Source organism: Budorcas taxicolor, chromosome 11, assembly GCF_023091745.1.
Source record: "Budorcas taxicolor isolate Tak-1 chromosome 11, Takin1.1, whole genome shotgun sequence".
Taxonomy (NCBI): domain Eukaryota; kingdom Metazoa; phylum Chordata; class Mammalia; order Artiodactyla; family Bovidae; genus Budorcas; species Budorcas taxicolor.
The window spans coordinates 123,183,568-123,196,620 of record NC_068920.1 but is presented as its reverse complement, the minus strand read 5'-3'; the positions used below and the strand labels follow the sequence as shown (position 1 = coordinate 123,196,620).

The 13,053-nt window shown below is 40.9% G+C and overlaps 1 protein-coding gene across 1 annotated transcript in view; it reads left to right on the top strand.

Moving 5' to 3' along the window:
- The window catches only part of SPRED2 (sprouty related EVH1 domain containing 2), a 119,715-nt gene that overhangs the window by 82,728 nt on the left and 23,934 nt on the right, over positions 1 to 13,053 (top strand). Inside the window, exons 2-3 of the mRNA XM_052648465.1 lie at positions 3,445 to 3,622; positions 12,295 to 12,463. Of these exons, the coding sequence (XP_052504425.1) occupies positions 3,445 to 3,622; positions 12,295 to 12,463 (347 nt within the window). The remainder of the gene's footprint in view (positions 1 to 3,444; positions 3,623 to 12,294; positions 12,464 to 13,053) is intronic.

Here is a 13,053-nt window from a genome sequence, read left to right as displayed (position 1 = left end):
TCCACAACCCAGTACATATCAGACATCACTCTATGGTCTCAGGATACAGCAGTAAACAAGAAGGGCAAAGTCCCTGCCTCCATAGGGTTTACATTCTAATTGGGCAGAATGGGCTGACGAATAGGCAGATGTTGATTTAGTGGTACATAGAGAGACAAAAGGAAGGAGGGGACGACAGAGGACGAGATGGTTGGATGGCATCACCAACTCAATGGACATGAGTTTGAGCAAGCTCCGGGAGACGGTGAAGGACAGGGAAGCCTGGCGTGCTGCAGTCCATGTGGTCACAGAGTGTCGGACACAACTGAGTGACTGAACAGGGGTGGAGGGTGGTAGCGGACAGAGAAGTCTTCTCTGATGAAATAAGCTTGGACAGAGATGGGAATGAAAGAAGGAAATGAGCCTGGTTGGTGTGTGGAGAGAAGGGTGGGAAATGGGGTTAGAAGTGAAGGAAACAGCAAGTACACACCCTGGGGTAGGGTGTGTAATGTGGAACACCAACAAGGACAGCAGGACTTGGGGGTTGATCAAAGAGGGGAGTCAGATAAGCCCTAGATTTTGACTTTTACTCAGGGTAATATAAGAAGCTAATGAGAGGGTTTGAATAGACTGTCTTAATCTGAGTTACCTTTCAACTTGTTTAGAAAGCTGGGCAAAGAGTGGAAGTAAAGAGACCAGTTAGAAGGCTGTTGGAATTGTCGGAGAAGTGTTCTGGACATATTTCAAAGGAAGAACCAGCAGGATCAGAGGTGTCGGGAATCACGAGTTCAACCTTAAAATGTGTTAATTGGGGTGCCTGCTAGATGCAAAAGCAGAGAAATCTCATGGGCAGTTGGCATTACTCATCAGGAACCTAGGGAAGAGGTCTGGGTATAGAGATGTGAACTAGGGCACTGTTAGCACATGGAAAATATTCAAGTGTTGTTGTTAGCCCTAGCTTGGATCAGGGATGGTTTAGCCACAGTTAAAGGGGGAGAGGCAGCAAATACTGGTACCAAGTAGTAGTAGGCATGCTCTTGGGTACCAGTGTGGAGTCTCTTCAGAGCGGGTCTATTTTCTTGATAAAATGAAAGCAAGCTCTTCCATCATCTGAGAGAGCGAGGGCAAGAGAACATGTGAAGCAGTTTTCTTGGGGATGGATCAAGGAAATGTAGCAGGATGCTGGATGGACACACTCGGGTTTAGTGGTCAAAACTAGACCTATGAGCAGAGAAGAGTGGGGTGTTTCCCTCTGTGTGCTGCAGCCTGAGGGCAGGTATGGAGTTAAGTGGATGGTAGGACTTCACCAGGCAACTTCACTGAGCAAAGAGAAGGCAAACACGTTTAGGTTTTGCATGAGAGCATCGCAACAGACCGTGGAATTTAAATTGGATAAAGAATCAAGTGAGAACATGAGCATATAGAGCACAAGAGATCATTGGCCCCAGTGGGGTGACAAATGGTTGGAATCTAGAGGGTGAACTGCACTGTTGAGAAATGGTGGCTGGGGTGTAGGATGCTGAAGACTGACAAGGTCAAGAGAGTGACCTAGGCATGAGTGGCTAAGACAAGGATATTGAAGGAGAAGAGTTCCAGAAACTGAGAGGTCAGCGCATTGGAAGGATCCTAGGTGTGAATAACTCCATTATGAAGAGTCATACCAGAGGTCATGATGAAGAGATGGAGGGACAGTCAGCCCACTTGCTAACATCTCCAAGGAACCAGGGGACATGACCAGAGATCTGAGGAAGACTGAAGAAATGCAGGGCGGGGGGCAGGCCATGGTCAGACTTGCAAGCTTCAGAGGAACTGGAGAGAGCCCTGTAGCCTGCAGTAGAGGTGAATACCCCCACCCACCATCTAGGCTCAGCGGGGAAGGAAGGCAGCCACGTGAATGGGCCACGTGACTCAGCCAGAGCACATTTTCATTTCGGTTAAGAGAGTGAAAGGAGGGACTTTCCTGGTGGTCCAGTGGCTAAGACTCCATGCTCCCAATGCAGGGGGCCCGGGTTCGATCCCTGGACAGGGAGCTAAATCCGGCATGCCACAGCTAATACCCAGTGTAGCCAAATTATAATAAAGAAGTATATTTTTTTTTAAGTGAAAGGAACTTATATGAGACACCTGGAGTAGTCAGATCCATAGAGATGGGGAGTAGGACGGTGGTTGTCAGAGGTAGAGAGAGGAGAATGGGGAGTTACTGTCGAATGGGCACAGTCTGAGTCTCCATGAAAAAGTTACGGAAATGGATGGTTGATGTTCTGTGGATGGCCACAGAACCGTGCAAATGTGCTCAGTGCTGCGAAGTGATACACTTAAAATGGCCCAAATGGTAAACATTCCGTTACATGTGTTTTACCACAATAAAAGCAAGTGTGAAAGGGAGGACTGAGGAAGCAAAAGGGATGTTGGCTCTGGAGTCCCAGGGGCACCATGGGAGGGGAGTTGGGTCACAGTAGTGGATGAGCTGCAGGGGGTCGTGGGGAACCTGGGTGGCTTTGCCTGTAGGGGTGAGTGAGGTGAGGAAGGTGGGGCAGAGGGGTGGTCTGACTGGTCTCTGGCAGATTGCAGGGCGCTTGGTCAGGCTCTGAGCACTGGGTCTGGGGGGTAGAAAGAGAGGGTTCTGTGTTACTCTGCATTTTTATTTCCTTAGAACCTGGTACCCACCTCGCATATAGATGTTGGGAATATATGTCTGAAGGATTAAAAAAAAGGAATGTTATAACAAGAAAGAAAACAGCAGGAGAGAATTTAATGGCCTTGTAAATGTCCCAAAAAGTGATAGAGAATGAAAAGAAGCTAGAGTTGGTCTCTAGAGAAGAAAGAGGATTTTTGGCCAATGTGCAGAAGAACTTATTGCGAAATTGAAGTTTAGACTGCAAAAAATAAAGTCATAAACAGAAGGCTTCACATGTGTAAAGGATATTGGAATTGGAATACTTTCCCGCCTGTATAAATGATCCCATGGTGAATTTGTGATTTGGGAGTGGGTTATTCTCTTCTTATGCTAAATCAGATTATTAGCTTTATAAAATATTAAACCATGGTCATTCATTATAAACCAAGTTTTAAGGTTTGAAACCATAATGTCCTCTTATGTTAATAGATTTGTCTTTCCTAACTTAAAGATACTAAACTGTAGATAGCAGTTCTTTCATTTTATTGTTAATACTTCCACCTGGAAACTGGAGAATGTTATGCTTGCATACATTCTCAAAGACTCAGAAATATTTTTTAACAACTGGGCATCTTTCTTTTTTAACTTAAATATTATACTGAGTTTAAGAGTTTGGGTTTTTCCAAACTTGAACATTGACATGGGTTACCTTTTAAGGTTGCTGCCAGGCATAGATTTTCTTTTGATGAGTCCCAAAAATGCTGGCTGTGGTCGCCTTGCTCTGTGAAACACATCCTTCAGCTCCAGACCATTGTCATGCCCCATTCTTCTTGTTGTTGTCGTTTTAGTGACAGCTATATTGTGCGTGTCAAGGCTGTGGTTATGACCAGAGATGACTCCAGCGGGGGATGGTTCCCACAGGAAGGAGGCGGGATCAGTCGCGTGGGGGTCTGTAAGGTCATGCACCCCGAAGGCAATGGACGAAGCGGCTTTCTCATCCATGGTGAACGGCAGAAAGACAAACTGGTAATGGCAGACATCAACGCGTGGGTTAAATAGTAACGACTGATTTCTTGATGTTAAATCATAGCCCTTTTCCTGTAGGTATTTTTCCCCTTCTTTCTCTGACTTCAAAATCTTGCAAGAGCTTCCAAAGATAGAACTCCCAGAGCTGGCAGCAAATTGCAAAACCTAACCCAGGCTTTCCAGTGTAGTCACTTTCTACTACACACCATATAACTCAGATGCTTAGAAGTGGTGCATTAGGCAGTCTTATTTGCGTCTTTGATTAATTAAGCTGTCTTTCACTGTAACAAGATGTTCGAAACAGAAGTATGTTCTTTATTATGAATCACATTGTAGTGATCTGTGAAGTCAGAGTTTTTTTAAACGGTTGGGTTTATTCATGGAGCATGCCATCAAGGTCGGGCTGGTGAGAGGTAGAAGGCAAAGAGGAAGTGTCGTCCTGATAATTTTGTTACTTCTAAATTAATGTTTATCTTAAAGATACTGCAGCTTCTATTTCATCAGCTAATGAATAAAACATATTTGGGGAAAGAAAGTAATGGAAAGCAGTGGCATTACACTTCTGTGATAATTCTGTATGCTTAAAAATATGCACTTTGGAGAGTACTCATGATTTCACAAGGATGGGGGCATTGATAGTTTATAACATACATTTTCATGAAGGAATTGAATGTCCAGTTCTGTTATGAAGGAATCTATGATATGAAGGGAAATTGAGTGTCTGAGTCTATTTTTAATTGGTGGCCTTGGACCTGGAAGAACATGGTCCTCTGTGTATTTGATCCTGGAATGTATACTCCACAGCCAACCATTGATTCAAAATGTGCAGGACCCCAACAGAGAAAATATAAAGACACCACAGGAATATATCTGGTACATTTGAGACTCTTAACAGTGGCATCTGTTGAGTTTTATGTGCTAGGTATACAAATTTAATCTTCTTTTGCCACCACTTCTTAGGGTTTATAAAGGTTTCAAAATAGATAAGGCAGAACAATTTCTAAACATTGTATATGGATTAATAGAAATGGTGTTTTCACACTTGATTCATTTCTGAAAATGAAACAAAAATTTAAAGGGAGAATATTTTAAGAAATGTGGCCATTAAAAAATTCCTTACATAATAGTCAAATAGTTAAAACATTCTCGTTTATTAGATATTCACAATAAAGGCATTATACACTAACCAAAAAAAAGTAAAATACCCTTTATCCAGCATTTCCTTAGGGGCTAAGGACAATGCTAGCCCTTCAGTTAAGGTACATCATTGTATACAGCAGCCTGTATAGTTACATCTGAAGAAACTAAGATTCAGAAAGACTGCTTGTTCTGGGTCCCATTAGGGGACCTGAAATGGGTATTTGATTCCCTCTCACCCTGACCCCAGGTTTGATCCCTCAGTTGGAAAGATCCCCTGGAGAAGGAAATGGCTACCCACTCCAGTGTTCTTGCCTGGAGAATTCCATGGACAGAGGGGCCTGGCGGGCTACAGTCCATGGGTTCACAGAGGTGGACACGACTGAGTGACTAATACCCTGAACCCAAACTGAGCCAAAGTCACATGTGCACAGCCACTTTTAACCCTTTGGTATAGTTTTTCCCCTGTGTGCATATTTTTACTTTTACCTAGCTGTAATCAGAGCTCATAAACAGTTTTATATATCTCATAAGAAATTTTCCATGTTGCTGGTATCAGGTTGATGTTCTGTTGTTTATTTGATGATCTCCTTAGTGTCAAATATTAAGATTGTCTCTCTCCCCCTTACCCCTGTATTTATCTATCTGCATTTTCCACACTTGCTGTCTACTTGGAATAATTTGGGGGGAGGTCAAATTTTTATGGCTTTTGATACTTATACAGAGATTTGCTACCACCATATACGAGAATTTTCTTTAACACATTAAGGCTCAGATATTTTAAATCTTTACCAATTTGATTAGGATAACTGTGGTATCTTATATTTGATCAGCAATAAGATCAAATGTTTTTCTGTTAAACACTGTGAATTATCTGTCAATGTCCTTTGCATATTTACTTTTTGGGGCCTGACTATCCTCCTTGATATGTATGCCCTCCAAGTATAACAAAGATAATCATCTTCATCTGCCATTTTTACTGCAGATATTTTTATAATCTGTTGCTTGCCTTTTTTATTTTAGTTGGTGTTGTTTTCCTACAAAAATTTTGATAAAATTTTTTCACTTTTTCCTTTTTATTTTTATTGTTGACTACTTTTATGTTAGCAGATTATCTTACCTGAACAGTTATATATTTTTAGGTCTGTTTTTCCTGGTATTTCTGTGGTTTGTTATTAGAATATGTCAACCTGAAATAGCCTTTAGATTGTCTATTAATAATTCAGCCCCTTCATTTTATAGATACATTTATAAACTTGTTTCTTATTACTGGCTTGAACATAATAATTGTAAATTTCTACAATTTCGTTTGAGGCCCTTTATGTAAATAATCTCAGTTACATTCCTGCCACATTCTAAAGGAGGAGGATACTGTTATTTCCAGTTTGTAGTGGGGAAACTCAGTGCTCCAGGAGAGAATCCACTTCGCCAGTCTTGGGCACATAATCATTAGAGACAGCTCTTGGACCATTTCATTATGAAGCTAAACCTTGGTCCCTCCATTCCAGCTCGGCATGGGAAGAGGGAAGTCCTGGCTGTGGACCAGCTTCTGTTGTGTGTTGGCTGTTGCACAAGGATTGTGTGCTTCATCCCCTCCTGTCGTGTTTCTCCGTCACTCCCTCCCTCTTCTTGTCCCCTTTACGTTCTGTGACTCTGCACTTTGGGACTTTTATAAATTATATCACCCATAATAAAGGGGTCTATAAGTCAGAGCCCCATACACCTAGGTGTGCTCCTTCATCTTTCCATCCCTCACTTTCCCAGTTTCACGTGCTGGTAAATTCTGGACTCCTAAAACACACACACACTTTTGGTCAAATGATGACTCCTCCTTTGGCCTCCAGGCTTCCATAGTGCAGCACTTCTGCCCACTGGAGGGTATGAATACTCCAGGAAGCTGTGCAAACAGGACAGGTTGTTGAAGGACACCCCCACCCCACCCCCCGCCCCCGCCCTCGGTAGTAGAAAGGCAATGAGAAGATGGAGATCATTTTTGGAATACAGAGAATGGATAGTATCAGAGTTCTCAGTATTCCAACCAGAACATGAAGTACTTTCTCAGGTAGAAACCGTGTGTTGTCAATAGATTTTCCAAGGTAGTGCAGTTCCTGAATTCAGCACATTGGTTTTTGTTATTGTTATTTGAATTTTGTGTTGACACCTGTGAACTTGTGTTGATGCCATTGTTTCTATGGGGGAAGTCTGTGTTCCAAGTATTCATTCACAAAGTTGTTTCTTTTTCTAAGTTGGAAACAGTCAAGTTTTCCTGAGAAGTTATATGCAAATTGAAAATTGCTGAGTTGAATCTTATTTTGATGGATTAGATGCTTTTACTTCTTAAATGAATCCTATGAGAAACTACCTTATGAAGATTAATCACAGAATCTAAAAGGTTGATCGTTCCAGTGCAGCTCTGTGAGCACTCCCACGCACATTTAGTGGGAGTTCCAGCTGGCAAAACTATTTGAAAGGCAATTTGGCAGGATATTAATTTTAAATGTGTATTCCTTTTCACTTGGCAGTTCTGCATCTAAACCCTATCCTATGGAAATAGACTTACCGAGCTTTATAGATAGCTGCAGTTCTCAGACATTTTTGGCCTCAGAATCCTTTTACTCTCTAAAAATTTACTGAGGACCCTAAAATGCTTTTGTCTGATAGGCTATAAGCTACTACTATTTACCACACTAGCAATTAAAACTGAAATTGTTAAAAATCTTAAACAGTAAGGTTAGCATAATTGACATTGTTTCTGGCAAATAACTATATAGCTATTTTCCAGAAAAAAAAAAAATGATTAGAAAAATAGCATTGCTTTGCATTTCTACAGAGCTCTTTAATATCTAACCTAGTAGAAGATAGCTGGATTCTAATATCTACTCTTGCTTTCAGCCTGTTGTAATATGTTGTTTTGACTGAAGTATATGAAGAAAATCCAGCCTCACACAGATATGCAGTTGGAAAATGTAGAACTATTTTAATAGCCTTTTCAGATCATCATTGATATATTAACACTTCGATCTAAACCAAAACTCAGTTCTTAGTAGTTTCTTAAATGTGGACTCTGAAACCTTTTCAGACTCTTATTACATTAAAATCCACTGATTCACCTTTCTCTTTGCATCAATCTTTTACTCATTCCTGATTTTGTAACATCATACCTTGGTCATTTGGAAAATAATGGTTTACTGAGTTACACAGATCTTCCAAATGTTGATATGCTTAACTCTACAGTATCAAAAAAAAAATCACATTTCTTAATATCACCACTAATATCATTTAAAAAGTCTTTTTAAGTATTGACAAGCTGTCCAAAATTCTAATTTTCACTTGAAAGTTCAAATTTTGTTATTGTCAAAAAATATCTCCTTGTTTTGCTTGAGGTGACAGGCTCACTGTGTTCATTTTCAAAAAAAGTACCCGAGTCTGAATAACCATAGTTCATCTGTAGGTTGTTCTTTCAAGTAAACCCGATGATTCATGAGAAAAGCAGTCAGTTCAGCTCACAACGGCAGCAGCTACGCACGTTTTCCTCAAGACAGTCATCACTCTTCCATATGAAGCGGAAGTAAAAAGGCTCTGAGAGATACTCTTCCCTTTCCAACTGTGCATTTGTGCAAAGCCCGAGCTTCTTCTACTTCAACCAGAGCAACACATTACAGCAGATCAAGTGTGGACACACATAGGCGAATCCAGTTACATGTACATCCATTTCATCACACAAAATGAAAGGTGTGTATTCATGGGTCACGATTTCAGTCATTTTTAACTGCTTCATCAAGGACAACCCTACATAAAACTGGCTTTTTTCCTACTGTGTGTGCCAGTGGTGAATCCAGTGGTTTCGGTACTGTTTGGTGCCACTGCCGGACCTTGACTGAGCCTCAGCACAGCAGTTTTACCCACTGTTACTTTTGCAGCATTAGCAGGGCTGGCAGCACAATGGAAAAGCAAAAATGCATTAATATATGGAAATAGTTCTGCCCTCCTGAACCCCCTGAAAGGACCTGGGGTTGTAGAAGGAAGGCTCCCAAGAGCCCAAATACCAAACTTTGAGAACATGTTCAAGAATGTTCATTTCAGCATTGTCTTTAAAAGTGACCATTTAGAAATAACCTTGAATGCCCATTAGTATGGAGAATGGCAGAATAATTCTCATATCGTTCTGAGGAATATTACGCAGCCACTAAACAGAGTCCTTTTTTACCTTCCTGTATTTCTGAGACATGAGGAAAAGGCAAACTGAAGACCAGTGTATAGATGTGGCTACATTTAAACAGACTCACACACACAAACTTACGTGAGTACATAAAGAAGCTGCAGGAAGGGAACTAAGGTAGTGCCCATACTGTCAGTGGGCAGCTCTGGAGGTAGAGAGGTGTCGAGGGGACAGACAGAGAGCTGAGCAAGAATGGAACCTTCATGGACTCTGGTATATTGAACCTTCTGCAGTATGGATTTCTTTTTGAGGCCCTATAGAGTGTAGCCCTCCAGGCTCCTCTGTCCATGGGGATTCTCTAGGCAAGAATACTGGAGTGGGTTGCTATGCCCTTCTCCAGGGGATCTTCCTGACCCAGGGACTGAACCTGTGATTCCTGTGTCGCCTGCACTGGCAGGCAGGTTCTTTACCACTAGCGCCACCTGGGAAGGCCCCTTCACAGGCTGCTGCTGCTAAGTCGTTTCAGTCGTGTCTGACTCTGTGTGACCCCACAGACAGTAGCCCACCAGGCTCCCCTGTCCCTGGGATTCTCCAGGCAAGAACACTAGAGTTGGTTGCTATTTCCTTCTCCAGTGCATGCATGCATGCTAAGTCGCTTCAGTCGTGTCCGATTCTGTGCGACCCCTTAGACGGCAGCCCGCCAGGCTCCTCTGTCCACAGGATTCTCTAGGCAAAAGTACTGGAGTGGGCTGCCATTTCCTTCTCCACTTCACAGGCTGGTAAGGTTTTAAAAAATGGAAGAAAAAAAATAAAGGAAAACCAGTGACTATTGTATTTTAATCCAACTAAATGACCACAAGTTTCATAAAATGTATTCTTTGGTTCATCACCTAGAATGTTATTTACTTTCATCACAGATTGTGAAACAGCAATATAGTATTTGCTGGAAAGGACAAGACAAAGAAATTCTGTTAAAAACCTCTCTCCCATCCAACAGTGCTTATTAGGAACTGTATTTGCATTTTACTGCATGTGGTTAGACTTTAATGAAAGCAGGTGCTCTAAAATAAAGCCAACTCTATGAACTCAGGTGAAGATTAATGTAATTTTTTATTGTCAAATGCAACAGATACAGTTCAGAAGACAATAGTATGTACCAGTCTGAGAATGTTAATACCTTCAGATGAGGGGTGAAATACCTTCAACAAGAATATATAATCACTTATTTTTCTCCCCATGCCTCTCATTGAAAAAGCCATTTTTAAAAGCCTTTCTCAAGTTTTAGTCAAATTCCCAAACTTCGTTTTAGAAGATTAATACCTATTATGCCAAAACTTCACTAAGGGGTTATACCTGTTATGAAGATTACAGCATTTGAATGTTATCATTTTTTTCATTAAACTTACATAGATATATAATGATATAATTTTGTTGAAGAGGATAGAGAGATTTAAGAGGATAAAGAGATGGTATCTGGTCTCCTCCCCATCCCTCCTCCCACATAGTTTAGGTGGCTAAACTTTACTTTTCTAAGAATTTATTACACTTCTCTAGGAAAATGTACCTTTGGAATAATCTTAAACTCAGAAAATGTCAATGAAAGACTAATTTTTTCGCCATAAAAATATGGAGAAACTGGAAATGTTTGTTTTTACAAAAAAGTTTATTTTGAGATTTTGCATTGAGACTATTAAATTCTAAAATAGATAACATTTGTTAGCTAAAGCCTTGGTTATTTGGATTTCCCCAATTTGGAATGGGGCTGGGCTGACATTTAATCATTGCGCTATTCTTAGGGGAAAATGGCCATAATAAGCAATTTAATCATAAATAGAACTGTGTTGAGGGGACCATTGTCTTCCTTCAACACAATGAAATAAAGTTAACTGCTTGCGATGCTTGGATAGGCCAGTTTGACTATTATTCTCATCTATTAAGTTAGAGAACATTTATTAGGTAATACTTAATTTCTGTTTGCTTAGATGTATTCTTGAAATTTTATTCATTTAAAGATATTCTCTAATTTTTATTAATTTCACTCTTTCACTTAGTCTAAAACTAATAGTGTCTCATTTCATTAAATGTAGAACTTTGCTGAACAAGATCAAAGCTGGTAAAACTTAGCGAAATCATTTGACATATACACTAATGAAACTATAGAAATAAATATTGTTGATATTTTGGAGCTATCTATGAATAAAGAATGGAGTTTACATTGACATGATTTCAATGCCTCTTTTATTCTATAATACTGAACTCGGATATCTTTGCCGGCAGTAGCACTCTGTACATAGAGGGAGTTATTTTATAAGACATCTTTATCTTTTTACAGTCTAGTTAAAGGAACAAGGCTAAAGCACATGAAACTCTTAGAAAATAATATGAAATCAAGTACTAAGTTGTGAAGGTGATAAAAACTGAAGTAAAAGAGTAAAAAAACATGATGCAATATCCTGGTAAGTATGTACAACCCTTTAGGTTTCTCACTGTTCAGTGTTTTCAGAGCATGTTCGTGTATATGTTCTCATTGATAATGTTGGTGTTATTTCCGCTTTGGAGATAAAAAGATCAAAGGTCTGAGACAATCTCCTCCAAGTCATAGCCTAGTGAAAAGGCAGTTCTGAGACTAAATTGCTAGAAATTTGGAGAATGTTCTAATAATCCAGATAAAAGGTTTATTAGAGACCTTAGATCAGGGTGGTATCAATTGAACCAGGGTTGATACAAAATATACTGAAGGGAAAATGAAATGTACTTGGTGTTTAACATAAACAGGGGATAGAGCAAGCAGAAGAGGCAAAAGGAAACCATGGAGATTCAAGCCAGAGAAAATTAACAGAGGTTGGCCTTGCTAGATAAGAAGCTGGCATAGGAAACTAAGGGCAGCGATCTCAGAGCAAGTTAGTTATTTTCTCAGCTTGTTGAATTTGAGGTCACTGAGAAACAGCATTAGGACGGGAGGAGGAGGATTGAGAGTCGTGAATACAAAGGCCCCGAGGGAAAAGCAGTCAACCTAGAATAGGGCAAAGCCCCAAGACTGGGCCTCAGCTTAGAGCCCCTCTCTACCCCACTCCACCCCTCCACCCCCAGCTAGGAGCTGGAGGAAGGAAAACGAGTAAAATGTAGAGCCTGGTTAAGGAGCAGAGCAATACAGCAAGGACCACCAAGGTGGGGATGTGGGGAGCAGGAAGGAGTGGATGCTCAACAGAGGCAGGCAAAGCCTTCCTCTAAGAAGGCTTCACAGATGCATGAAGGCTGAGGCAGGGGGCGGTTCATCAGTTGCCATCAAAAACAGTCATTCCTAGTTAGATTTTTGTAACCAGACACCATCGTGACTATTTAAAAAGTAACCCACCTGTGTATTTCAATCCTCCAGGTGGTATTGGAATGCTATGTGAGAAAGGACTTGGTCTACACCAAAGCCAACCCAACCTTTCATCACTGGAAGGTCGACAATAGGAGGTTTGGACTGACTTTCCAAAGCCCTGCTGACGCTCGAGCCTTTGACAGGGGAGTGAGGAAAGCAATCGAAGACCTAATAGAAGGTATTGAATTTATCACTGCATTCTCAGTGGGGCTGTGGGGCTCTTTTTAATCCCAATTGTCTGCTATCACATATTTGTGGATTATTTGCAGGAGGGTTGGGGGCCAGGTTGGTAGAGGCCAAAACTTTAGGAACATCCAAGGAGAAAAATATTCTAAGTGACAGTGCAGTGGAGAAGGAGATGGATTTCAGAATAATGGGTGATTCCAACTGGTTTTTTAGACTGCCCCGGAAAGACAAGTTCTGACATCCATGTAAATGACTTTTTGATATATTTCACCTTTTCCTGAGAAAATAACTTGGGTGCAACCTGTCTTGGTCCAGAGGTGGAGAATGGATTCTAATGGGCCCAGAAGAGGCTCTAGGCCTTCCCACTGTTGTATAATGAGGGCGCAGGGGTACGGCTGCCACTGGAAAGGAGAAGGAATCTGTGACTCCTTAGTCTGTGAGTGAGCAGCTGGTGGACACTGTGTGGCATTTAATCATGGCCTGAAAGGCTCTTGGGCAGTCAGTTCTCAGGGGCTTTTCTAGTGTTCACTGATGCAAACACACAAATTCTCCATTTCGACACATTCAGTTATCAAATCAGAG